Source organism: Phyllobates terribilis, unplaced genomic scaffold (genome assembly GCF_046119375.1).
Source record: "Phyllobates terribilis strain yellow unplaced genomic scaffold, ASM4611937v1 Scaffold_3__8_contigs__length_932513732, whole genome shotgun sequence".
NCBI classification, from domain to species: Eukaryota; Metazoa; Chordata; class Amphibia; order Anura; family Dendrobatidae; genus Phyllobates; species Phyllobates terribilis.
The window spans coordinates 882,296,028-882,323,698 of record NW_027362763.1 but is presented as its reverse complement, the minus strand read 5'-3'; the positions used below and the strand labels follow the sequence as shown (position 1 = coordinate 882,323,698).

At 40.5% G+C, this 27,671-nt stretch overlaps 1 protein-coding gene across 3 annotated transcripts in view; it reads left to right on the top strand.

The window, feature by feature from the left end:
- The window catches only part of AKAP12 (A-kinase anchoring protein 12), a 203,146-nt gene extending 175,697 nt beyond the window's left edge, over window positions 1-27,449 (top strand). For 2 of the 3 annotated variants that reach the window (XM_073672667.1, XM_073672669.1), the window contains 2 exons: window positions 16,857-23,163; window positions 26,348-27,449. In XM_073672667.1, the coding sequence (XP_073528768.1) occupies window positions 16,857-23,155 (6,299 nt within the window). In that variant the 3' untranslated portion in view covers window positions 23,156-23,163; window positions 26,348-27,449. The remainder of the gene's footprint in view (window positions 1-16,856; window positions 23,164-26,347) is intronic. The other variant, XM_073672668.1, reaches the window with a different exon arrangement.
- The last annotated feature ends 222 nt before the right edge of the window (window positions 27,450-27,671 follow it).

Sequence of the window (27,671 nt, the reverse complement as noted above, 5' to 3'; positions counted from 1 at the left end):
AACACTTGTACAGTGATTATTAGTCTTCATATCAATGATTATTGATTTGTAAATAACTAAATTTAAGTTGGCCAAGCACATTAGATAGATGGCTGTCGAATATTCGTCAGATATTTCTTCCAATTCCACCATAAACCGGAACTCTCGGTTTGGATGAGCGTTCCTGTGTTCGATGAGAAAGGCTGAAAGCCGCTTATTGACACGACGGCCAGCGGTTTATCTCTACAGCAATGCGATCGGCACACCGGAATTGGACATGCAAGATTGACATCTCTCCTCACCATCAGTCAGCTCATTTACACATTAGACCATTGGTCCAACCTGTTATCAGCGGTTTCAGTCGACCTTAGTCTAATGTATATGGGGGCCCTAACTGCCCACAAAACAAAAGGTTCTTTGTCGGGCGGTCCCATACATGACCATCCGGTGTTGCTGAAATTGGTGGATTCGACCACATCACAAAAATAAAATTTTTTCTAATCTCTGGTTAGATTGCTTATCAACGTTTTTCAAATTTTATTTGCAGGGGAAGCTAGCTTAATACAGGATGAACATGAATATGATGAATCCTAACATCATCCTGTATTTTAATATATTCCATGAATGCTTTTTAGTCAACATCTTACCACTGTCATCTTATTGAAAGTAATAGAGTTGAGCAAAAAGATTTGCTTATCCTTGGTCGGGCGGCCATGTCCATAGTCCACGTATGTTGAATTAGACCACTGAACCTTCTCCTACCTGACGACTTCACCGGCTCCTCTTCATTAGTATGCTCGGCGCGACGTCATAATTGCGCATAATTCCTGCATGGTTTTGCGCTAGGTCTACTAATTAAAAGATGTGCTGGGGTTGCTGTCAAGAAAGATTAGGTTTGCATAGGCTCTGGTCATGGACTACACACGTGGGTGGTCATTTTGGACAAGGGTCCTGCAGATCTTTTTGGTCAACTTTAGAAGTTAACATAGCTGCTTTCATTTGAGAGAGGAGGGTAAAATGTCAGACACAAATATTTATGCTTCTTACTTGTAGTGGAGTTTGAAAATTCAGTTTGTATTTAGTGATGAACACAATCCAAACTTTTTGCACTGTTGTAGGCATGCTTATAGTCAAAAATAGTGTCCTAAAGACATGCACTGTGTATTGCTGTACCTACAAGCATATAAACATCAACACGGTACGGTTTACCAGAGGTCACACCCCAGAACCTACCAACCATAGCAATATTAATTATCGGAAATCTTTATTAAATAAATAGAAAAACACATAAAACATGAATTAAATAAAAAAAAGAACCTCACACTATGAGGAACATCATGACAAAGACGAACAATCCGTATGCAGAGAACATATATCTGCTTGGAATCAATCTCTGTAGAGGATATTACAAATAGGCTGGTAATCCTACCTAGTTATATCTGATTACACATGTGCAAATAATAGATATAATGATTAATAACAGTCTATAAGGTATAAGCCATACATGTACATTCAGTATAAGGCACGTCTCCAAAATAAAATACATAATATATATGCTAATGTAGATAGGGAGGTAGCCAATAGTATATAAATACAGTACCTTAAGAGAGAGCTGTTGGAAGACTAGCACAAGTGAGGTCTGATGTACCTCCACCCCAACGCACGTTTTGTGTGCAATACTTCCTCACGCCCCCTGAAGAAGTATTACACACGAAACGTGCGTTGGGGTGGAGGTACATCAGACCACACTTGTGCTTGCCTTCCAAAAGCTCTCTATTAAGGCACTGTATTTATATACATATATACTATTGGCTACCTCCCTATCTACATTAGCATACACTTCCGTTTAAAAGTTTGGGGTCATTTAGAAACGTCATTATTTTTGAAAGAAAAGCACATTTTTTTTCAATAAAACTAACATTAAATAAATCAGAAATACACTATACATTGTTAATTTGGTAAATGACTATTCTAGCTGCAAACATCTTGTTTTTATTGCAATATCTACATAGGTGTATAGAGGCCCATTTCCAACAACCACCACTCCAGTGTTTTAATGGTACATTGTGTTTGCTAACCTTGTAAGAAGGCTAATGGATGTTTAGAAAACCCTAGAAAACCCTTGCACAAGTATGTTAGCCCAGCTGAAAACGGCTTTGCTGATTTGAGAAGCTATAAAATTGACCTTCCTTTGAGCTAGTTGAGAATCTGGAGCATTACATTTGTTTGTTCTTTGAAACTCTCAAAATGGCCAGAAAAAGAGAACTTTCATGTGAAACTCGACAGTCTATTCTTGTTCTTAGAAATGAAGGCTATTCCATGCGAGAAATTGCCAAGAAACTGAAGATTTCCTACAACGGTGTGTACTACTTCCTTCAGAGGAGAGCACAAACAGGCTCTAACCAGAGTAGAAAGAGAAGTGGGAGGCCCCGCTGCACAACTGAGCAACAAGACAAGAACATTAGAGTCTCTAGTTTGAGAAATCGACACCTCACAGCTCCTCAACTGGCGGCTTCATTAAATAGTACACGCAAAACGCCAGTGTCAACGTCTACAGTGAAGAGGCGACTCCGGGATGCTGGCCTTCAGGGCAAAGTGGCAAAGAAAAAGCCATATCTGAGTCTGGCTAATAAAAGGAAAAGATTTATATGGGCAACAGAACACAGACATTGGACAGAGGAAGATTGGAAAAAAGTTTTATGGACAGATGAATCAAAGTTTGAGGTGTTTTGATCACACAGAAGAACATTTGTGAGACGCAGAACAACTGAAAAGATGCTGGAAGAGTGCTTGACGCCATCTGTCAAGCATGGTGGAGGTAATGTGATGGTCTGGGGTTGCTTTGGTGCTGGTAAAGTGGGAGATTTGTATAAGGTAAATGGGATTTTAAATAAGGAAGGCTATTACTCCATTTTGCAATGCCATGCCATACCCTGTGGAAAGCGCTTGATTGGAGCCAATTTCATCCTACAACAGGACAATGACCCAAAGCACACCTCCAAATTATGCATGAACTATTTAGGAAGAAGCAGGCAGCTGGTATTCTATCTGTAATGGAGTGGTCAGCGCAGTCACCAGATCTCAACCCCATTGAGCTGTTGTGGGAGCAGCTTGACCGTATGGTACGCAAAAAGTGCCCATCAAGCCAATCCAACTTGTGGGAGGGGCTTCAGGAAGCATGGGGTGAAATTTCTCAAGATTACTTCAGCAAATTAACAGCTAGAATGCCAAAGGTCTGCAATGCTGTAATTGCTGCAAAGGGAGCATTCTTTGACGAAAGCAAAGTTTGAAGGAGAAAATTATTCTTTCAAATAAAAATCATTATTTCTAACCTTGTCAATGTGTGGACTATATTTTTTATTCATTTTGCAACTCATTTGATAAATAAAAGTATGAGTTTTCATGGAAAAGACACAATTGTCTGGGTGACCCCAAACTTTTGAACGGTAGTGTATATTTTATGCATTTTATTTTGGAGACTTGCCTTATGCTGAATATACATGTATGACTTATACTTTTATAGAGTGTCATTAATCATCTATTATTTGCACATGTGTAATTAGATGGAATCATTAGTCTACATATAACTAGGTAGGATTACCAGCCTATATGTAATATCCTCTACAGAGATTGATTCCAAGCAGATATATGTTCTCTGCATACTGATTATTCGTCTTTATCATGATGTCCCTCATAGTGTGAGGTTCTTTTTTATTTAATTCATGTTTGTTATGTGTTTTTCTATTTATTTAATAAAGGTTTCCAATGATTAATATTTCTGTGGTTGGTTGGTTCTGGGGTGTGACCACTGGTAAACCGTACTGTGTTGATGTTTATACTGTTGTAATCATGTCTAAATCTGGTCATTTGCTTTTTTTCGATAGCTGGCAGCGAAATGCTCATTCAATAGTTCTCTCCTGACCTGCCTCCTCAGTGGAGTGCATGTGTTTTCAATACGGGGAGGGGAGTACAGCTGGGCATACACATTAGAAAACTGTTGAACACTTGTTTAGCCTACAGTGATCTCCCGACCCCCCCCATACTCCGTAGGAAAAACAACTGCCAATTCTTATCTTCCCATACAGTAGGAAATTACCCATATATGCTGTATGAAAGAGGTTGACCTAGATTTATGTATTGATATCAGATTAGAGGGGGTCCAACAACCGGCACCCCCATTGCTTACATCCGATCCCTACTGGAGCTGTTATCTGATCCAGTGGTGGTCAGATGTAAACAATACATGGAATCATTATAGCGGGGTTTTGTATATTGCTTTTTCGCCCCTTCCAGGAACTGCAAGTTATCTTCCATTCACTTGAATAGGAGATAAGGTACAGTAACTGGCACTGGCTACTAAATGATATACAAAGCAGCTCCCTACATTGTTTACAAATGGCTGACGCCATAGAAGATCACAGTTGATCACTGGTGGTGTCGTGTCAGATCTTGACCAATCTGACATTGGTGAACAATCCTGTAAATAGGTCATCAATATGTAAGTTTTAACAACCACTTTCTTTAAATGTATGATAAATTGCAGAATAATTTATAGATCATAAAGTATGCACATTCAAAAATCAGCTATATAAACCTATAAGAAAATTGTGTCACATTATTGAATGATAAACTATATAGTTTTTATTAGTTCATTTAAAAAAAAAAAAGAATGAAACCTACAATAAAAGCAGTGAAATACATAAAATTAGACATCCATGGATTGGGGTAAATACATACAAGGGAGTCGGTTCAACATCAATATAACCATTAATTATTACAAAAAGCAGTGTACAAATATATATGCTCATATATATTGCAATCTAATCCTACAAGTGATGATCTAACAGCACAAATGTGCAAATAATAACCCAGTTGGATATTGATCCATCCCGGTATTAACCCAAAATAATCACAAGCTCTTGACCACAACTTAATCTACTTGATGATAACAAGAAAATATCCTTACCCTCACAAACCCATGGATGTCTATTTTTTTGTATTTCCCTGGTTTTATTATATTTATCAGATTTTTTTTTGTTTTAAAATGAATTAATAAAGACTTTTATCATTCAGTAGTGTGACACAATTTTCTTATAGGCTTATATACACTTTAAATGTATGTTTTTTTTAATTTAAACTGAATATTTCCTCCAATTGGTGCTGCTCCACTGATTCTGGAATGGTTTTTCTTCTGTCCCCTCCGTTCCAATGTTATGCCCCCCCTAGAAATTAAGATGCAGATTTTTCCTTGAAACACATGGACTTATATCACAGAACTTATGGGTGTTTGCCTTTTCTCCTCTGACACTGGCCAAACAAAATACGGCCTTGCCCAGTTGTTGAAGGTAAAATTTGCAGCATTATTACCAGGTGGCATAGGCTTTGCAATGGAGCGAATCAAAAGAAAAAAAAACTATTCCAGAATCAGTGGAGCTTCAGCAATACTGAGTTTAAACTAAAGCGATTGGTCAACCTAAGGCTAAGTGTGTAACGTGAAAGTCTGTAGAACTTTTTTTTTTTTTTTTGCACGTGGTTTAATATGCCTGAATGCGTTATAGTGCTTCTGTTTTACTTTTGATCCTTAATACTATGAAACACTTCATAAAAACCTGTTTCTCATAAAGTCTCTACAAACCTCACTTTACAGTTGTCACCTTCTAGTTGAACCTACCCACTTGCTTTGTATAAATATTCATACAGGAACACCCCAAGAACGTTAGCAAAGGCCCGACCATAAGGTATAGCTGAGCTTAAATTGCCTGGAGCACACAAAACGGTTTAGTGGATAGGATAATGGATCGATTCTAATTTTACTCTGCACATGCATGAGCCCCATAGCACTTGGAATGCATTTTAAGTAAAATTAATGTTATTGTCCCAGAGTAGTAACAAAACCACTAGTCAAATAATATTGAAAAATATTATCATTCTGGGCAGCCTATTACCTTCAATGATATAAAACATAAGAACGGAATGTCTTGTAAAGTATATGTAGAAAACACAAAGGACGGTCGAAAAAATGCTCGGTTTGCAAAATGTGGTCTGCGTAAAGGGCTTTAGAGGGTCCAAGGAGAGAGAACTTGGGTGTGTACATAGCATATCTGATCAACGTAGAATGCTGGGAATTTTTGGAGTAGGTCCAGCTTAGCTGTAGGAATCCCATGGGAGAGTTGTCAACCAGCTCCAGATGTCGACAGGGATGACTTTAAGCACATGGAGTTCTTTACATTCAAACTGTTACATCCCTCAAAACTTTTTACATCTTTTTGATTTAACCCTCTGGTTCACTTAGTTATTTCAATTTCTATTCCTTTTGTATTAACCCATCAAAACCAAAGCAGGGGTTAGATGCAAAAATAAAAAGCATCAAATTTATTTATTTAAAGAAGTTTGCCAATCTTAAACATATTGTCCACAGGCATAAATGCTTGATTCAATGTCAATATCCCCTCTGATGACCTCAATTTTATGGACCACAGGCTTTCTATTATCCCCATTCCCTCAATTCTGTGTGCGCCCATCCGTATAAACTGCCACAACCACACACTGTTCGAGAGCCTTGCCACACCAACTGCTGGTTTGAACAGGTCATTGCAGATTTCTGTTATCACCTATCCACATCCTTCCAAATTAGGCTTCTGCAACCCTTCCAAATGCATCAGAAGTGAATCAAGATCCATGTAGAGTTTTGGTGCCACCGCAGAAGAGAATCGAATGAGTAAATAGGCAGCGATTTACTTATTTCCTCCAGACTCTGCACAGAATACACAAAGATTATCACCATTAAATGTCAATGGGTCTAATCCTTTTGCGGAACTGTAGCGGATTTGTAGCTGTGCTATCCAAAGGTCAGGCACGAATCTCTGCTCCCAAAGATACTTGCTGGATTTTTTAATCTTTTATGTGATCATACGCTCATACTGTACTCGAATAAGGTCTTATCAAGCAACATTACCCATTTGTGCTGCTATTAACGTACAAGTGAAGTCAAATGCTTTGCCATTGCGAAAAATAGAACTCGTTAACCGGTCCATTATATTGTCTGATTTATGCCATAAAATATATTTCTAATGAAATACAGGACTATTCATAAGTATAACAGTACACAAGCATTATGGGTTATAGATAATATAGTGACAAAAAATATATAATTGGTGGAGAAAGTTGAAGTTGATGGACTGAGATCTTTTTTCAACCTATGTAACAGCATTTTAGACTGGAATGCCAAGGGAGCTGTCACTAAAGAGTTAACTAAAAGTAATGTACAGCTTTTGTTGTAGGCATCTCTCTAGGTCATAGTCAACCCAATTCTCTTGGGCAACTTAGTTCTGTACAGTGGTGACAGTCTTACCTAGAGACTTATTCAATGGTAATGGAGCAGCTGAAATCCAACCCGACCTCCACTCCCAAAAAAACACAGCAAAAGCCACATGTTTATGTTGTGTCTCACACAGATTAATTATTAAAAAAAAATAAAAAATCAAGTCATCCAAATCATCTTTGCATCTCTTTTGGTATACTTTTTTTTCTATACAAGAATTATTTTTTTTTTGTATAATATCTTTTTAACTATTTTGACTTACGACACACTTAGATCCAGTTGCTAGTTTTTCCCTTTGGCCAGCCAGTGGTTTTCTTAATTTTAGATATTTATATTTTTCTGTTTCCTTTAGAAAAGGCTTTGCACCCTCATTGCTATGCTATGCTTATTTGACACAGTACAAACAAAAAAAAACAGCAACCAGTTATAGAAAACATATGGACATTTTTATTTCCTATTCAAAACTAAGTCAAGGCCGGTGTCAGACCAGCGTAGATCCTCTCATGCCAGAGAAAGAATCGGATCGGTAATGTAAATAAGTCTGCTCAAACTTCGATCAGAGTGTGATCGAATGTCAGCTTAGTGTGACCTGATTCTCTCTGATGAGAGAATAGTAGCACAGGTGCGAAGAATATGGAGAGCAAAATTTCTCAATCTTCTCCATTTTGTAAGTACTCAGAAATCGGACTTCACTCTGATGTCACCCGAGTGTAGTCCGATGTTTTGCATGCACCCATAGACTTGAATGGATGCATGCCATCCGATTTGTGAAGCAACTCACAGCATCCATTTCGGCATGAGAAAAAAATGCCGATCAGCACTGCACTATAGAGTAACATTGGTCCAAGTGCTATCCGATAAATCATATCGGATAGCACTCATCTGATGCATACGCTTGTGCGAGCAAGCCCTGAAACGTAAAATACAATTTTATCTTCCACTCTTACTCCCTGCTCCCTTTCACCACCCCCAATGAAACTTACTACGTGGTTACCAAAATAAAGTTTGTAGGATGAGCACAAATGGTTTAGGCCTGCTTCCAAACTCCAATGATCTTTCTAGGATGGACTGGATTACTCTATGAACGAAGACCTCACCAGTATGTGTTCTCAAGTGAAATCTTCAACCCAAAGTAATTGTAAGAATATAGTTAGTGTTCCTTTCATTTCAAAGGAATATTCCATATAAGAACCCATAGGAAGAGCCAACCTCTGTTGTTAACGCCCACTGATCAGCTATATACAAGGATATCAACGGTTGGTTAATTGACTGCGTAGACAAACTGACCGTATTTCTATAAGCAGAGAACGATTGTTAATATGATCATCCTGTGCGCAGAGAATATCATCGTTATCATCAGCACATCTTCTGTTCACGCAGGACGATGTGCTTCCAAAAATAATTTTAATGTCGTCATGAACGATCCAATCACCTGACGAATGAGTGTTTTGCTCGTTTGTCTAGAGATTACCGACCCAACATATTTATATTTGATTTATTTATGCAAAGTTTATTGAAAAGACAGTCATCAAGTGTTTGGAAAAAAAAGAAAAAAAGATCTGCTTTCTTTTACTTGGACAACCTTTTTAGGCAAGAATTGAATAATTAACTATATAAAAAAAAAATAAAAACGCCTAAGCCACCTGTGAAAAAGGAGGTAACGGCCACACACATGATATGAGGGATCCTGGAGATCTGCTTTAAAGTGGAACTTTCACTGATTATTTTCATGCTGAACTGGACACATGATGTAATAGTGGCCGCAGAGCAGAATAATTCTTTTTTTCTTTCTTTTAAAATTGTGCCTCTGTTGTGGAAATATTGTTAAGTTCAAGTGGGTTTTATCAGAGAGGTTTCACTGGGGGCGTGCACTTCTTCTCCTTATGACATTGCCCAATCATAAGCAGGCAGAAACACACAGGAGAAAGAAGAACACACCCCACAATAGCTCAGACCAGGCTATACTTGTGTGAAGTACATGCCTCCATGGAAAACTCTAATAATGCCCACTGGGACTTAACAAAAATTAAGATGTCAAATACTTTGGTTGCTAATATCTCCACAATGGAGTGAGCAAATAAAAAAAATAATTTTATTTTGCTCTGAGCCACTACCGTACTTCATCATGTGTCCAGTTCAACGTTAAACATTTGATGACAGTTTCTCTTTAAGCATCAGTTTACTTATTTCAGGGTCAGCATTCTCATATCTTTATTTCTGTTGTTCAGTCATTTCTGTCTTGACAGATTTGTTATTTTGTACCTCGACAGCTTCCTCCCTTTCTGTGTCTTAAACTAGAAAAAAATTCTTCTTATCCAAGAAAGCCAGATATCTGCTGTAACAGGGACAGACAAAGACAGTAGAGGGCCCCTGTGCAAGAACAGTAAATGGACCCTTTTGCAGTTCAATAACTCATCATAATGTATAATTCTGTCTGCTTTGGAGGTAGACATGGGCCTCCTTACCTCTTGGGCCCCCGCTGCGGCTGCACAGGCTGCACCAATGGTATGTCGGCCCCAATGCGGCAATCATGGAGGAAGAGTGATAAGTGATGTTTTTATCTCACTACAATCTTTTACTACAATTCTTTAACCAGTTTCACACACACAGGACATCAAGAATCTGAAGATAGTACAGCATCTCCTATAGATGTCAGCATAGGTTAAGGGACATAGTATCATAGTAATCTAATACGTATAGGAGGCTTAATCCCTCAGCGCAAATTCATGTACATGTACATGATTGTGGGGGTTCCCATATGTTGGGAGGGCTTAGGATCTTAGCTCTCGCTACACATGGTAGATGCTGGTTATATTACATTTATTACAGCTCAGATCGCTGCTGTTAACCATGTAAGCTATTTAAATGGAACGCGTGATGGTGTTAGTGTGCACCCCTGAAACTCGATCATGGGGCTACGATGGGTTAAAAATTCAATAACCTTCCTTTTTTACTATTGGGCCAAGTTTATATGTTCAGTATTTTACATCAGTAAAATCAGGAGTGGAACTATCAGAGGAAAAGTATAATAGAAACACCTCACCACTTCTGTATTTTTCATCCACTCCTGGTTTTGGCTTCCAAATACTGATGTAAAATACTGACCAAATACTGAAGATGTGAAGGTGACCTTATGAATAAAGTAAAAAAAAGTCAAACATTATTTGGTATCACAGTGTCTGTAAAAGTCTGGCCTAACAAAATATATAATTAACCCAATCGATAAACAAGAAAAAAAAATCAAAACCGCACAATTGCAGTTTTTCGACCACTGCACCTCCCTAAAAAAAGTGCAATAAAAAGGGGGCAAAATGTCATATTGTACCCCAAATTATTATCAATAAAATTGTCAGCTTTCAACTCGAAAAGCTGCAAGCCCTCCCTCAGTTCGAAAGAAAATTAAAAAATATTGCGGGTCTGGAAAATGGCGACACATGGCAAAAAGACTTTTTTCCAACGTGCTTCAGATTTTTTTTTTTAACCAGTTAAATGAAAAAAAAAACTGAGCAAGTTTGGTATTGCTGTAATCATACTGACCTAGGGAATCATAATTCAGAGCCATTGTTACTACAGCATGAACGCCATAAAAACAAAACCTTAAACATGGCAGAATTGCATTTTGTACACATCACTTGGAATTTTTTTTGGGTTTTCCACATTGTGTGGTAAAATTAATGGTGTCATCCAAAGCTACAACTCATCCTGCAAAAAACGAGCTCTGATATGGGTATGTCGACAAAAGAAAATACTACTACACCATCCCAACATAAAGGAACCTGACAGCCTGTGTTTCGGGCAGCATGTATCAAGAGACTGGATGTATGATTTCAGCCATGTATGTTTGATTCTGAAACATTTCATAGTAAAACGTACTTTAAAAGCCGCCGGGAACTGAGCCGCACAGGGGACTAGTTGAAAAGGCAGGTCCCTGATGGTTTCTCCCCGCCCACTGCTAATGACTGACAGGTCTCCCTATACACGCACGCATGGAGAGACCAGTCCCTCAAGTAGGTGGGAGGGGAGAATCCACCAGGGACCCACCTGTCTGACTAGTCACTCTTGTGGATCGGTATCCCAACGCAGAGTCAAACATACCTGGCTAAAATCACACAGCTAATGTCTGATACATGCTGCTCATGGATCGGTCAAGTTCCCATTAATCAATTCAGGACCCTCCGTCAGCATTGCCTTCCCAGTGATATCCGCGCCACTATTCCCGGTGAGTGACATGACTTGTGTCATCTGCAGGCTGCAGCCAATGAGCAGCTGCTCGTCACCTGCAGTCTTATTCCGTCAGAGCTGACCTCCACCCTCATGGAATGTTAATGCGCTGCAGGGGCTCCCTGACAATCAATGTGCATGTATAGGAAAGAGATTCAGAGAGATAGGGATGTAATATGTATGGTCAGTTGTAGGCCTTATTCATATCTGCACTTGTTATTGCTATATTCCTGTTCCGGAGCAAAAATATGAAATGAACTGCATTACCTGCACATGATGGATGCCAACAACACCCAAAAACCTCATTGACTAGAATGGGTTCTGTCAGGTTTTCAGCATAGTGGCCACCATGTTATCAAACAAAATACTGGAGCAGATTGTGCTATAATGACTGACTATTTTAGCGGCATATTCAGTATAGTCTGAGATGCGGAAGTGAAAACCGCTTTATGCAGTTCTAACACTAAACACATCATGCCGCCTAAATTTAAGGGCTATACATACAAGTCTATGCACATTTAACAATACTCAATCATTCCAAAATCAGTGTTAGTACTTGGTGAGCTTTTTACATCAGTATCTGTAAGCCAAAACCAGGAGTGGAACAATCAGAGAAAAGGTATAATAGAAACAAGTCACCACTTCTGTATTTATCACCCACTCCTGGTTTTGGCTTACAGATACTGATGTAAAATATTGACTGAATGTATGAACGTTGCTTAAAACTAGCCATACACATGAGACTTTTGGCAGATGCAGATGCTGTTGGTGCTATTGGAGACTAATAGCTATGGTGGGCGCTAAAGATGTTTGCAAATCCAACCAAAATTATCTGAATCCACCAGAAAATGTATACTTGCTACCTCACAAGTTTGCCAAGTTTGTGGTTGAAGTGATTTAAACTTGTGGTTGGAGATTTGATTGCAGTAATTTATTGCTTGCGTGATAATTGTTACCTAGAAGCTCTTACAATGAAAGATTTGTAATTATAGCGCCACCTGCTGGATTATGTCAGAGAAACACTAGTCTTCCAATACTTTTAAATTTAAAGGAAGTGTCTAGAACTTTAAGGCTCTGTGCCCATGTTGTGTTTTTGGTGATTTTTTAACACTGCATATATTCACTGCGTCAAAAATTCAGCGTGTTAGTTTTAGCAAAGTGGATGGGATTTATAGAAATATCCCGCCTACTGTGCTTCTTTATTTACTCAGCATAAACTGACTTGAGATGCAAGTTTCGAATCCACATGTCAATTTCTCTTACGTGTACGTTGAGTTTTGTGTGCAGATTTTTCCCAAAGATTTGCATTAGATGCGGAAAATCTACAGTGCGATTTTGCTGCTGAAACGCAACAAAAATGCAAATAATCTGCACATAACTATTTCAATAAAGTTTTGTCAAAGACAAATACCAATAAGTGTAAGAAATAAAGCAGTTTAGTTTAAAACAACAACTAGAGACAAAAAACAGCGTCAAAAACACAATAAAAATGCATACAAAAAAGGCAAGTAACCTAATTTACTTAATAGGTGCAAAAATTGTGCAGAAAATTTGGAACCTCAAAAACTCCCCCCAAGAGATGCGGGGCATGACAGCTGGCACCCTCATTGATCAGCTGGCCTGATGCCAGCAGTGGCCGGATGGGATCCATCAGATGTATAGTGGTCACGGCAGGAAACTGCACATCTGCCCTTATTAAAATAAAAAAATAGGGGTTAATGTGCAGTACCTCGCTGCGTTCACTATACAGTTAGCAAAGCTTTGCTGTTCCGCTGCACAACTGCATCACATCTGACCGCCACCAGGTACAGCCGATCAGCGGGAGTTTGGGTATGACACCCCCACCGATCTGATATTGATGACCTATGCTAAAGATAGGTCATCAATATAAAAGTACTGGATAACTCCTTTAAGAACAGAATAAACTAATGATGACATGTTAAACCTAAGGGGCCTATAAGACTAAGGATGGCCAAACCCGCCGATATTGGCTGATGTTAGTCTAAAGCAGGGGTCTCAAACTCGGCTGGGTATATGGGCCGCACATGGAAAAAATTTGAATTTGGGGGGCCGCATTCTTTGTTCAATGTGACATTTTTAGTGATACCATTTTTTTTGTATACACCTTTTGAACATTTTTGCCGTGTTTATTTTTTTATGGCTTGGGTCGTTATGGATGTGGCGATAATAAACGTGCACTTTTTTGTGTTTACTTTAGTTTACATATAAAACAGCATTTTTAGTGCCCAATATTTTTTCATGCTTTATTTTATTTTTTATTTTTTTTACAATTTTATTTCCCCCAATTGGCCACATACAGTAATATTGTCTTACAATTAGCATCATATAGTAATAATGGAAAACATCTTGTAGTAATGTTCCCCATCCAAGTCCCCATCTTGTACTAATGTGCCCCATCCAGGTCCCCATCCTGTGGCTATGTGCCCCATCCAGGTCCCCATCCTGTGGCAACGTTCCCCATCCTGGCGCCCATCTTGTACTAATGTGCCTCATCCAGGTCCCCATCTTGGGGCTATGTGCCCCATCCAGGTCCCCATCCTGTGGCAATGTGCCCCATCCAGGTCCCCATCTTGTGGCTATGTGCCCCATCCAGGTCCCCATCTTGTGGCTCTGTGCCCCATCCAGGTCCCCATGTTGTGGCTCTGGTCCCCATCTTGTGGCTCTGTGCCCCATCCAGGTCCCCATCTTGTGGCTATGTGCCCCATCCAGGTCCACATCTTGAGGCTATGTGCCCCATCCAGGTCCACATCTTGAGGCTATGTGCCCCATCCAGGTCCACATCTTGAGGCTCTGTGCCCCATCCAGGTCCCCATCCTGTGGCTATGTGCCCCATCCAGGTCCCCTCTTGTGGCTATGTGCCCCATCCAGGTCCACATCTTGAGGCTATGTGCCCCATCCAGGTCCCCTCTTGTGGCTCTGTGCCCCATCCAGGTCCCCTCTTGTGGCTCTGTGCCCCATCCAGGTCCCCTCTTGTGGCTCTGTGCCCCATCCAGGTCCCCTCTTGTGGCTATGTGCCCCATCCAGGTCCCCTCTTGTGGCTATGTGCCCCATCCAGGTCCCCATCCTGTGGCTATGTGCCCCATCCAGGTCCCCTCTTGTGGCTATGTGCCCCATCCAGGTCCCCTCTTGTGGCTATGTGCCCCATCCAGGTCCACATCTTGAGGCTCTGTGCCCCATCCAGGTCCCCTCTTGTGGCTCTGTGCCCCATCCAGGTCCCCTCTTGTGGCTATGTGCCCCATCCAGGTCCCCATCCTGTGGCTATGTGCCCCATCCAGGTCCCCTCTTGTGGCTATGTGCCCCATCCAGGTCCCCTCTTGTGGCTATGTGCCCCATCCAGGTCCACATCTTGAGGCTCTGTGCCCCATCCAGGTCCCCTCTTGTGGCTCTGTGCCCCATCCAGGTCCCCTCTTGTGGCTATGTGCCCCATCCAGGTCCCCATCCTGTGGCTATGTGCCCCATCCAGGTCCCCTCTTGAGGCTATGTGCCCCATCCAGGTCCCCATCTTGTGGCTATGTGCCCCATCCAGGTCCCCATCTTGTGGCTATGTGCCCCATCCAGGTCCCCATCCTGTGGCTCTGTGCCCCATCCAGGTCCCCTCTTGTGGCTCTGTGCCCCCTGTGCTGTTCTTCACACACATAAAATAGAAAAAAAAAAAGATGATTCTCACCTGTCCTCCGTTCCCTCGGCGGCCTTCCTGCAGATGTGGCCCGCAGGCACCACAGAGTCCGACCGCTTGACGATCCCGACCTGGTCCAGGAGGAGCCGCCGACAGCAGCGCTGCATTGCCGCACAGAGACTGTCTCCCAGCACTGCATTTCCAATGTCAGCCGCCGGCCAATCAGAGGCCAGCAGCTGACATCTGCATATGGCAATGACGTCATACTCGCTGCGCCGACACGCAGATATCAGCTGCTGGCCTCTGATTGGCCGGCGGCTGGCATTGGAAATGCAGTGCTGGGAAACAGTCTCTGTGCGGCAATGCAGCGCTGCTGTCGGCGGCTCCTCCTGGACCAGGTCGGGATCGTCAAGGGGTCTGTGCCTGCGGGCCGCATAAAGCAGCCTCAGGGGCCGCATGCGGCCCGCGGGCCGCGTGTTTGAGACCCCTGGTCTAAAGAGTATAAAGGCCTCCTGACTCTTCCCTGACAGATGATGTAGGGAAAGGTTAAGGATCCGGCATGTCCGATTTCAGACTACCAATCCTTTTGTTCTTGGCATGATAAGCCACGGCCAGAGGAGCCTGACAGCCGCTCTCTAATAGAGAATACAGGAATTCTCACCAGAGCGAGCACCACTGTGTATGGAGAGAAGGCTGCCATCCAACAGCCATCTCTTGTGTATGTGGCCCCTTAATCACAATCTGCTTCTATTCAATTCACAAATATTTAATCCAGACTTAGACCATTTCTTATAGCACTGAAAAATAGAGAACTATCTATGATGCTCCTTAAATATTATTTTCTTTTTTTATACTTTTTTTCTGATGGAATCCAATACAAAAAGCTGAGAATCGGAGTTAAACTAGGCATGTAGTGCCTCCTAGTGGGCATTTGGTATATAAAATTGCTTACTATTTGACAATAAATAGAAAATGGACATTATTATTATTTATTATTATTATAGCGCCATTTATTCCATGGCGCTTTACATGTGAAAGGGGTATACATAGCACAAACAATTACAATACATTTTGAACAATACACGTTGGCGACTGGTACAGGAGGAGAGCGAATCCTGCCCGCGAGGGCTCACAATCTACAGGGGATTGAGACAACCTTATAAAAAATTGGGAAAGGTGACCTAGGTAATTTTGTGTGTTTAGTTCATGGGACAAAATACAGACTCTTTTAAATTGAATAAGCTGGAAAGTCTTTTTTTTAAAGGGTCTCATGTGCAGCAAATTACTCCTACATAATGCAAATTTTCATTGAAATTGTCTCTTAAGTATTCTAATTTGCAAAATATTACTATATCATAAATACACAAAAAAATCACTGTCTTTTATAATTGCCCAATCGATTGTTTAAACTGGATACATACCTTTGGCATTTTTCTATGCAGTAGGCTGATCTAAATTGTCAATAGCAATCTGTTATCATAAGAGATCTAAAGATATATAGAGTTACATGATTATGCTGGTTTCTAATGACCCAAAGTGATCAATTATTTTAATACTTATGACTTAAATTATGAAGCAAAAAAAAATTTTTTCATGTAAATTATAGCATGAACAGAATAAGTATAATAGCATGAACAGAACAAACATAGCTCAAATCACTTTACAACAGATCTAACAAGCGGTTTCTTCTAATTGCAGTTGAACAACAAGAGCCAGCAAGTGTGACACTAGACGAGGAATCTGCAGAAAACATGGGGGTTGTGCATAATGATACCACACCAACCGAAACTGCAAAAGAAAATGGACAACATGAGACACCTGAAGCCTCAGCTACAGCACCAGAGTCTGAGGAGAAAGCAAAATCTCCAGATCAAGCTAACGAAAATCAAACCAATGAAGTAGGGTTCAAGAAAGTATTTAAATTTGTGGGCTTCAAATTCACAGTGAAAAAGGACAAATCTGAGAAATCAGATCCTGTACAACTCATAACTGTGAAGAAAGATGAAGTTGAAGTAAATGGTACAGACAATCATGAGGAACATACTGATATTAGAGATGATGAGCAGAAAGAAAGTCAACAGGAGATGAAAGATAGTGAGCAGCCTGCTGAAAATGTAGAAAAGCCAGAACAGGCTGCTGAAAGTACAAAGGAATTACAGGAAGAAAATCAAAAGAAAGAGGAAGAATCTGAGATAGAAAAGAAGTCCCCAGAGTCTCCTACAAATCCAGCTGTCACTGAAACATCTTCACCTTTTAGGAGATTTTTTACACAAGGATGGGCTGGGCTAAGGAAAAGGACAAGCTTTAAGAAGTCCAAGGAAGAAGATCCACAGGAAGTTGAGAAACATATCAAAGTTGAAGAGCATGAGAAAGCTGAAGCACCTGAAACTGTAAAAGAGGAGAGTGCAACTGAAACACAACCAGCTGCCGACCTGTCTGTGAAACGGGATTTAAGTAAATCTTCAAGTGAAGAGTCCAAAGTATCTAATAATGAAAACATTCAAAATACAGCAGAAGAAAAACCAAAAGAAGAGCCTTCACCTATTAAAGAAGTAGAAGTCAAATTAGAAGAGTATGTAAAAGTAGTTGAGGGGGTTGCTCCAGTAACAGAAAATGCAGAGAATACACCTGAAACAGTAACTTCAGTCCCAGAAGAAACTGCAGTGCCTGATGTAAAATCTACAGTTGATATCTTGAAAGATATTGTTGAATCCCAGATAACTGATGGAATTGCTGTGGCTTCTAGCTCAACCATTGCAGAAGGAATAAGTGAAGACTTGCAAGGAACTACAGATTCTGGCGATGTGGATAATGATCAGCCACAGTTGGCTTCAAGTACTGAATCTGGAGAGCAGGAAAAAAGTCAAGAAGCTATCACCACAGAGGCTGAATTTTTGTCTTCACAAGAAAAAGCCAAAATTCAAGGCAGTCCATTAAAAAAACTTTTCAGCAGTTCTGGCCTAAGGAAATTATCAGGGAAGAAAAGTAAAAGTAAAAAAGAAGATGATGGCAAAGTAGAAATTGCAACAGAAGCTGTTTCATCTGAATCCCCAGAGGCTCTAGAAATAGATGGTGGAGATAGCTCCCCATCTCCACCGTCCCCATCCTCTCCCGATGAGTCAGCAGAGACCTCTCCCACAGAAAAAACATTAGATGATCCACAACAGGCTGCAGAGGCAGAGGGAGAAGGAACTACTTCTGATGGTGAGAGAAAAAAGGATGGAATTACACCATGGGCTTCATTTAAGAAACTTGTCACACCAAAAAGACGCCCAAAGCGGCCATCTGAAAGTGATAAGGAAGATGAGGTTGAAAGGGCAAAAACTTCAACTATGTCTTCCACTGAGAGTGCTGGTGTTGTGGAAAATCTGGAAGAACCCAAAGAAATCAATGAAGAGCAAAAACTTGAAAAAAGCACAGAGGAAAGTAAGAAGAAGGTTGATAGTTCAGTGTCATGGGAAGCTTTAATATGTGTGGGCTCTTCTAAGAAAAGAGGAAGAAAGACCTCTGATTCAGATGAAGATGAAGGGGTAAAATCTCAAGATGAAGCCAAGAAAACTGAAGAAGTTGTACCAGCTAAAGAGATTGATTCTGACAGTCCCATTACAAGTCCACAAGAACAACAGAACCAGGAGAGTACATCACCAGATCAAGCTGGCAGTCCTACAGAAGCAGATGGAGTATCTACATGGCAGTCTTTTAAAAGACTTGTGACTCCTAGACGCAAGTCAAGAACAAGAGTAGAGGAAAAAACAGATGAAACTGCAGCAACTAATGCAGAACAATCAACCTCAGAGGGTGAAGCTGGAAAAGAAGAAACCTGGAGCTCATTTAAGAAACTGATTCCAGGACGAAAAAAGAAAAAATCTGATGGCAAACAAGAACATTCAGCTACTACTGAAACTGGTCAGCCATTAAGTGAAGCTGCTGAAGATGATTCTGATGAACCTGCAGTGGTTCCTTTAGCAGAGTTTGATGCTGCAGAACAAGAAAAGCTTGATGCTCTAAAATCCTTGGAAGAAGCTCTACCAACTGTCTTAGGACAACAACAAAGATCTTTAGAAAAATCTACTGAAGAACTAATTCATGCTGTGACAGTTACAGTAATAGAAGGAGAAAGAGCAATCACCAATCTTGAAGAAAGGTCACCATCTTGGATTAGTGCCACTGTTTCTGAGACTATTGAGCATGCAAAAGAAACTGAAGAAGCTGCTGAAATAATAAAAACAGAAGTCACTATTGAAGAAACGGTGGTGTTAAGCGCTGTTTCCCAGGTTATGACTGAAATACCAAACACATTAATTAATGAGATGGAATTAACATCAGAAGCTTTAACTGCACTTGAAGAAGCAATAGAAAATTCATGTGCTGAAGAGACAACTGAAATGATATCTGCTGTTTCACAATTAGGTGGGTCAGTTGTTTCAACTGAAGAAGCTACGCCTGTGCCAGAAGAAGATGCGAGTGTCAAGACTTTAGAAGACCAAAAGAAGCATACTGAAAATATACTACATGAAGCTGCAGAAAAGGCAAAACTATCGATTGATACTTTGCAAACATCTCAAGATAAGACTGATTTTCAAGCTCCAATGGATGACCAGGAAATAATTTGTGAGTCCGCTCCTCTGTGTGTCGAGGAAGAAATAAATTTATCTCCTGTTTCCTTAGAAGAACAAGGTGATAAAAGTACTATTTATGTTGAAGCAACTGTTCATCAAATAGAAGTACAGGAAGATATAAATGCTCCTATTGACACTTTGGACCAAGCTGTTAACATTTGTGTTGGTCCCTTAATTTCAAATGAAGAACAGGCTGATCAATCTACTGATGCAATTCTCTCTTCATCTGAAGATCAGGTAAAAGAAACTTCAACACATAATAAAGCTGAGGATGTCACTTCTGTAAAGACCGAGGAGAAATGTGAAGATGCTTCTGATTCAGTTGTCACTGACACTATGGCTCATGAAAGTACCACTGCATTGCAAGCGGTGTGTGCTAAACATGATTCACTTTCTGTAGAAGATGTAACTGTAGCAAGTGAAGTACAGGCTGAAGATGTTATACCCATGTCAAGTGAGCTGAAGTCAGAGGTTGCACCTGTATCTTGTGAAGTGCAGACTGAAGAAATTGGAGCTAAATTACAGGTAGTACAGCCTGAAGAAATTGTACCTTTATCAAATGAAATGCAGCCAGAAGAAGTTGTACCTGTAGTGAGTGAAGTGCAGCCAGAAGAAGTTGTACCTGTAGTGAGTGAAGTGCAGCCAGAAGAAGTTGTACCTGTAGTGAGTGAAGTGCAGCCAGAAGAAGTTGTACCTGTAGTGAGTGAAGTGCAGCCTGAAGAAGTTGTACCTGTTGTGAGTGAAGTGCAGCCAGAAGAAGTTGTACCTGTAGTGAGTGAAGTGCAGCCTGAAGAAGTTGTACCTGTAGTGAGTGAAGTGCAGTCTGAAGAAGTTGTACCTGTAGTGAGTGAAGTGCAGCCAGAAGAAGTTGTACCTGTAGTGAGTGAAGTGCAGCCAGAAGAAGTTGTACCTGTAGTGAGTGAAGTGCAGCCAGAAGAAGTTGTACCTGTAGTGAGTGAAGTGCAGCCAGAAGAAGTTGTACCTGTAGTGAGTGAAGTGCAGCCTGAAGAAGTTGTACCTGTAGTGAGTGAAGTGCAGCCTGAAGAAGTTGTACCTGTAGTGAGTGAAGTCCAGCCTGAAGAAGTTGTACCTGTAGTGAGTGAAGTGCAGCCTGAAGAAGTTGTACCTGTAGTGAGTGAAGCGCAGCCTGAAGAAGTTGTACCTGTAGTGAGTGAACTACCGATGGAAGAACTTGCACTTGGTTCCAACAAAATACAGCCTGAAGAAGTTGTATCTGTGTCAAGTGAACTACTGGCTGAAGAAATTGTACCTATGTCAAGTGAAATACAGGCTGAAGAAGTTGCACCTCAATCAAGTGAAATCCAGCATGAAGTAGCTGTACTCGTATCAAGTCAACTACAGTCCAAAGAAACTGTACCTGTGTCAAGCAAAATGCAGCCTGAAGAAGCTGCACCTGTATCAAGTGAACTGAAATTTGATGAAACTGTACCTGTATCAAATGAAGTGCAGTCTGAGGAAGTTATTCTTGCATCAATCGAATTGCAGCCTGAAGAAGTAGTACCAAGCATGGTGCAGTCTGAGGAAGTTATACCTGAAAGTAGTGATGTGCAGTTTGAAGAAGTATCTGTGTCAAATGAACTGCAACCAGAAGAAACTATGCCTCTGTCAAATGAAGTGGGGTCGGAAGAAGTACTATTTACATCAATTGAGGTACAACCTGAAGAAATTGCATCTGTGTCAAACGAGGTGAAACCAGAAGAAAGTGTCTCAGTGACAAATGAGGTCCTGGTTGAAGTGGAATTGAGTGCATCAAATAAACTGCAATCTGATGTTGGTTCTGTATCAACTAAGCTAAAGAATGGAGAAGTACAGAAGAATGAAGAATGTATACCTGTGTGCCATGATATTGTTGATGAAAGTGATGTCACTGCTTCTACTGAAGCATCAGAGAAGGTGAAAGCTGAAGAAGGAATATCAGTTGCAGAGATGGACAAAGAATGTGCCCCTACTGTATCAATTGAAGTGCAGCCTGAAGAAGGTTTGGGTGTGCAAATTGAGGAACAGGTAAATGAAAATGTTTCTTTATCAGATACTATACAACCAGAGGTGCAGGCTGAAGAAAGTGTTGCCATGTCAGATGAGATACCTGTTGAAGTATATGCTATTGTGTTTTCTGAAGCAAAGGTTGAAGATCATACCCCTGAACCTGCTGAGATGCAGGCTGAAGAAACTGCTGTTGTGTCAGATGCGATACAAGTTGAAGCATATGCATTTGTGTTACCTGAAGCTAAGGTTGAGGAAAGTACCTCCAAATCAATTAAAGTTCAGGCTGAGGACAGTGCCAAAGTTTCATCTAATGTACAGGTTGCAGAAAGTTTCCAAGGGCCAGCTGATGTTCAGGCTGAAGGAAGTGTGCAAAAGTCAGATGAGCTCAAACCAGCAGAAATTTCTCCTGTGGTTCCAGTTAAGGAACTTGTGCAAGTTGATGAATGTATCTCTTTGTTAGAAGACAAGCAGATTGAAATTGCTAGCCATGTAGCTACCAAAGTACTTGCTGATCAAATTGCTCCTGCAGCCATTGAACAAAAAAGTGATGTAAAATCTCAAGTCTCTGAGGTACAATCTGATGTTACTCCTTCACTCCTGATGCAGGATGATGCAATAGCAAGTTCTGGTGTTATGGAGGAACAAAAGAAACATACTCAAGAGGAAATTGTGGAAATGAAAGAGGAAGTTGTCACTACAGATATTCCAGAGTTGGAAAGCTCAGAGGCCATCAAAGCGTCTGAACCAGTTACTGCAGCTGCTGTGGAAGAAAAGGTCTTAACAGAGACTGTAAAAACCATTGAAATACCCAAAGACAGAATAGAGCCTTCAGAAGTAGCTGATGACGAAAGATCCGAAGAGAGTGAAACATTGTCCAAAGGATTACAGATCGTAGCAGAGTCTGTCTCTCAGAAAGCTGCAGCTATTGTGGATGCTGCAATCGAAGCAGCTACAAACTGTTTTGTTGTTGATGCTACCGGCCAAGGTGACAAACTTGAAGAAATTACTGTATCTGAAAAAGTAGAAGTAACTGAAGAAAATGACATCCAAACTATCACCATTGAATCATGCAGTACAACTATTGTACATAACATCGTTGAAACGTCAGTGGAAAAAGTAATAAGTAACATGGTTAGTGTTCAAGAACAGAATCTGGAAAATGAACTTAACTCACATCTACAAACTGTACCTGTGCATGAGCCCATCAAACTATATCCACAGCTGGAAGAAAGTGAAAAAGGAAAGGCAGAAGAAGAGCAGAAACCACAGAAAGAAATTGAATCGGTTGTTTCTTTTCATGCTCAAGAGAAGAATGAAATATCCACTCAGGCCTCAGACGCTCAGGAAAAGGCACCGATTGTTGAATCCTGAGACCTCATGTAAGTTACTGACGTCAATAAGTGTAATATCCAAGTATTTATGTTTTATTTAAAACTAAAGTATTGATTTCAGTTTTTTATAGGTTTAGTTATAAAATTAACGCTATGTATTGTTTTAGATTTTAAAGGGAATCTGTCAGTAGGATTGCACACTCCAAACTATTTATATGTGCATGTAGCTTTTTCAAAGTCAAGTCCAGCTATACCTTTACATGGCCAGTCTGTTTCTCTGTTACTGAGAAATCAGCATTTTAATTTATATGCAAATGAGGCTGTAGATCTGAAGCCTATGTCACTCCAGCTCTATTCCCCACCCAGCGCCGCCGCCTCCTTCTTAACTGACAGCCTCTGTGCTGTGTGAAATCAGGCAAAGGTGTTGTCAGTCCAGGAGAAGGAAACATCTGTCAACTGGGTGGGTTGGGAATTGAGGGTTGGGTTGGGGCTGGCGCTGGGTGGGGAATACAGCCTGCGTGACAGAGGTTTTAGATCTAGAGCCCCATTTGCATGCCAATTCAAACACAGATTTTTCAGTAACGGAGGTAACAAACTTGTCATGTAAAGGAATTGCTGGACTTGTCTTTGAAAAAGCTACATGCACATATAAATAGTTTAGAGTGTAAAATCATGCAGATAGATTCCCTTTCACATGAAGGTTCATGTTGAACGGTGTTCTAACTTATCATACATATAACTGTTCTCGTCCTTTGTGGAAAGGTAATTTACATATTGTATTTCCCAGCAAGCTCAGCATGGCCTATAAGTATCCTCATGCTAGCTTTGAGTTCTTCTTAAATCGAACCTGACATCAGGATTGTGCTAAGTAAACTACATGCAGTTTCAGGTTGGTACTGTTACACTGATTAAAATGATACCTGGGTTGATAAAATCCATCCAGTGGTTGTTGCTTTGTTTGGAGATAATATGCTCGTGCTTCGGGGTTGGCATGTGGGTGGGGCTTTATTTGGTGCTCTGTTCTCATATTCCACATTGTGGCTTAAATGACAGGTCACTAATCCTTCAGTGACCTGACTCGTATTTTAAATACTGTTCTTGCACAGTTCATATTGTTGTCTTTTAAAAAAAAATGTAACTCCAGCAAAATGGCGCTGACCATGCATAGTAGCAGCTATCGTTTGCCAACAGATGCTACTGCACAAGCGCAGTGGCCATTTTGTTGGAGCAAAAAAAAAATCTGGCTCCAGCAAAACGGCCGCGGAGCGTGCGCAGTAGCATCTATCGGCAAGCAATAGATGCTGCTGTGCATGCACGGACACCGGCGCCATGTTGTTGGGAGTTACATTTTCTTTTAAAAAGACAACAATATGAACTAGTATATGCCCACAATGAGGAGCAGCTTTGATCCCGAAACTGCAGAACAGCCACGTAGCTTCCGCCCTCATTATGCAATGAGCGGCCGCAATTTTTTTTTTCACATAAGGACTTTCCTCATTGATAGTCTATGGGGAAAGTCCACATGCGGACCCGCAAGGGAAATTGACATGCTGCGGTCCTGAAAGACACACCGCATGTCAGTTTCCGCGGGTGATCTGCAGGTGCACAGAGACACATAGTGGAAATGGGAATTTCTAGAAATCCCATCAACTATGCGGCAACATCTGGCCGCTGCATGAGCACGCAGCGTCAAACCCGCAGCGGCTCCTGATTGTGGGCACATAGCCTAATGATTTCTGGCAGGTGATGCAAATGTAGGTGTACATGAATCATGACTTTGCAGAATTTGATTTTTTTTTTTTCAAAATGAATCTGTCAGATGGTTTATGCGTAGTGCGTTCTTTACCGCACCAACTTGAAGTGTATAATTCATGTTGCGTGACCACAGATGGATTAGAAATATTATAAAAATCCATTTAATATAAAAACAATCTGGCAAGTGTCTTGGGAGTGGCCCTAGCCCCCGAAAGTGCTCCAGCTCTTCTTGCTAAACCCTAACGCCAACCCTTTGCCTTGATGAAGGGCTGCCTCTTTGTGACATATCACTGCAGTTGTACTAAAATTTTTTACTGACGTGCAGGGTGAATCACGGAAAAGGGTCAGCATTAGTCAAGTATAGAGAGAAAAGCTTTAGCGCTTGCTGGGATGGAAACCTCCCCCTGGACACATACTTGCTTATTTACATATTAGAACAAAGTGGATTTTCTCAACATTCCTAAATCAATCTGCAGCCACACAGGTATGGTGTTCCTTTCTCCGCACTGTCGATGGTTTACTAGGTACAAATCATCTTGCGGATTCCTTTTAAAGGGATTGTCCACTACCTGGAAAAACTTTTTATATGATGTAGTTCCACTGTAAAGAAAACCAAACCATACTGTATATTCAATTCCTGCACAATTCCAGCTATGTCAGCGCCTTGTCTGCCAGGGTTTGCGTGACATTTTTATGCCAAATGAGCCTTGCAGCCAATCAGTGACCACTATTGGGCTCTTGTGGCCAAATGGCAGACAAACGGAAGACCTGAGAGTACAGGGTTGGCTGCAGGGCTTATGGGGCATCATAATGCCATGCAAACCCCAGATAGATGTGGTGGTGACATTGTTGAAATGGCACTGTTGTGGTGGGTCAGTATGTTTATTTATTTTACAAGGGGGACTACTTCATTTAATAAGGGATTGTCCAGGTAGTGGTTCCATTTAATACTTGGAGGTAGACTTTGGCTGATCGATTCTCAGGACTCAAATTCATTGGCCAGGTCAGTAGTATCTGGCTGTGTGATAGGAGCTCCGAGGATCGCTTACCTTCTGGGATCCCCGGTGATCCTTTTGATTAGCCGGGCTGGCACAATGTCATCTGTGCATCATGATGGCGTCACACCAGCTTGGCTAATCAAAATCCATCCCGGGAATAACAGGAGGTAATAGATTTGCAGAATTCCCATCCAGCTGCCAGAGACAATTGACCTGGCCGAAGGACTGGAGTCTCGAGAAGCAATCCACCCAACTCTACTTGGAGTTCTTCTATTGTTCCTATTATGATATTAAACAAAAGTGGCAGGGCATCCCTTTTGTCATCTTCTGGTCTTCTAAACCCAAGTCTGACAACTTACAGAAGTTTTCTAGAGTGCCATACTGATTATTTGAAAATAACCATTTAGAGCATGAATTTTTAGATTTTTTTTTCTAATACTGTTCACTTTTAACAACCTTTTTTCTATTCTTCTTACCAGTTTCCAAATGTTCAAGAAGAAAAACTGAAGAAACGAGAATGTGAAAGCTGCTGAAGCTACTAACGAGATGGAAGCTGCAATGTGAAGAAAGCTGACAACTCTAAATTATGTGGAGCACACATGCCTTCATTGATAAGAATGAACTATCTGACAATCCTGAGGTCTCATCAGGAGCATTAACCAGATTTGTCCCTTGCTCTTCAATATTTAATGATCTTTCCAAGGCTTTTCTGTGTTCTTGTTTAGAGGCTAAATACTAGAAGGCAGAATCCTAGGGAGTTCTATTCCAAGTTGCCTTTTAAAGGTACCTGGCACCAAAGTCTTACGTCTGTATTAAGGCTGTATGTTTGAAATATCTCATTATTGCCAGTTATGTTTCTTTAAAGCTGTTTGAAACTGGAGGGGGACAACTTGTGTATTTATGTGTATATCTTCATCCTGTTTTTCATTTTAATTACTGTATATTTCATTTTTTTTCCCAAGTATATATGTATCAAAGGAGGAGAAAACCGCAAACTAGCCTAGCATATAATGCCTTACAATTGAAGCTACCTGCATGTGATCAACACATAATATTTTAGCAGCTTTTACTTAAAATGCGACTTGTCTAACCAAAAGCTGGAATTGGCAATGCAACAGAACTTTAGATATGTTTGCTGTTTTATTGTCTTCTAAATAAAATCTGTTTAAAAATAAAGCTGTAGAAGCTGTTTACAGTGACATTTAAATTATTACCCAAAGTTATTATAAAAGATACATACCTATATTAAGTGCACTATAAACTTTATTAAGACACAGTTTTATTTTTTTTATTTTATTTTTTTTACTTTTGCTTTTAAATCTGTCACATATATGATCTGTTTAACCACATTTTGCACCTGAATTATTCACTGGGGACAAAAGTGACTCAATCGAATGAAAGGTCTTGGAATATTCCATATTTCTGGACCCCAAAATTCTTGTGAAAATCCCCATCCATGTTTGATCTGAAATTTTTTTAATTGGCTTGTTTTTTATGTGTCTTTCATTACGCTTCTGTACATTTTGCTAAACTGTGATTTCTAAACAATATAAGTTTAAATAAAATTCTTGCTTTTACTACTGTTCTCGTCTTATGCATCAATATGGAAAGCTTGTTACCCTGACATAATCTTAAATAATATCATTAACCAATAATAATACGCAACACAGCACTATCTTTTAGGCCCCCTTCCCATGTGCATGCTTCTGGTACGTGTGGCGTCGATTTTCATACGTACCAATGACACGTACACGTATTAAAATCTATGGTGATCCTCACATTTCCGTGTTTTCACACGGACCG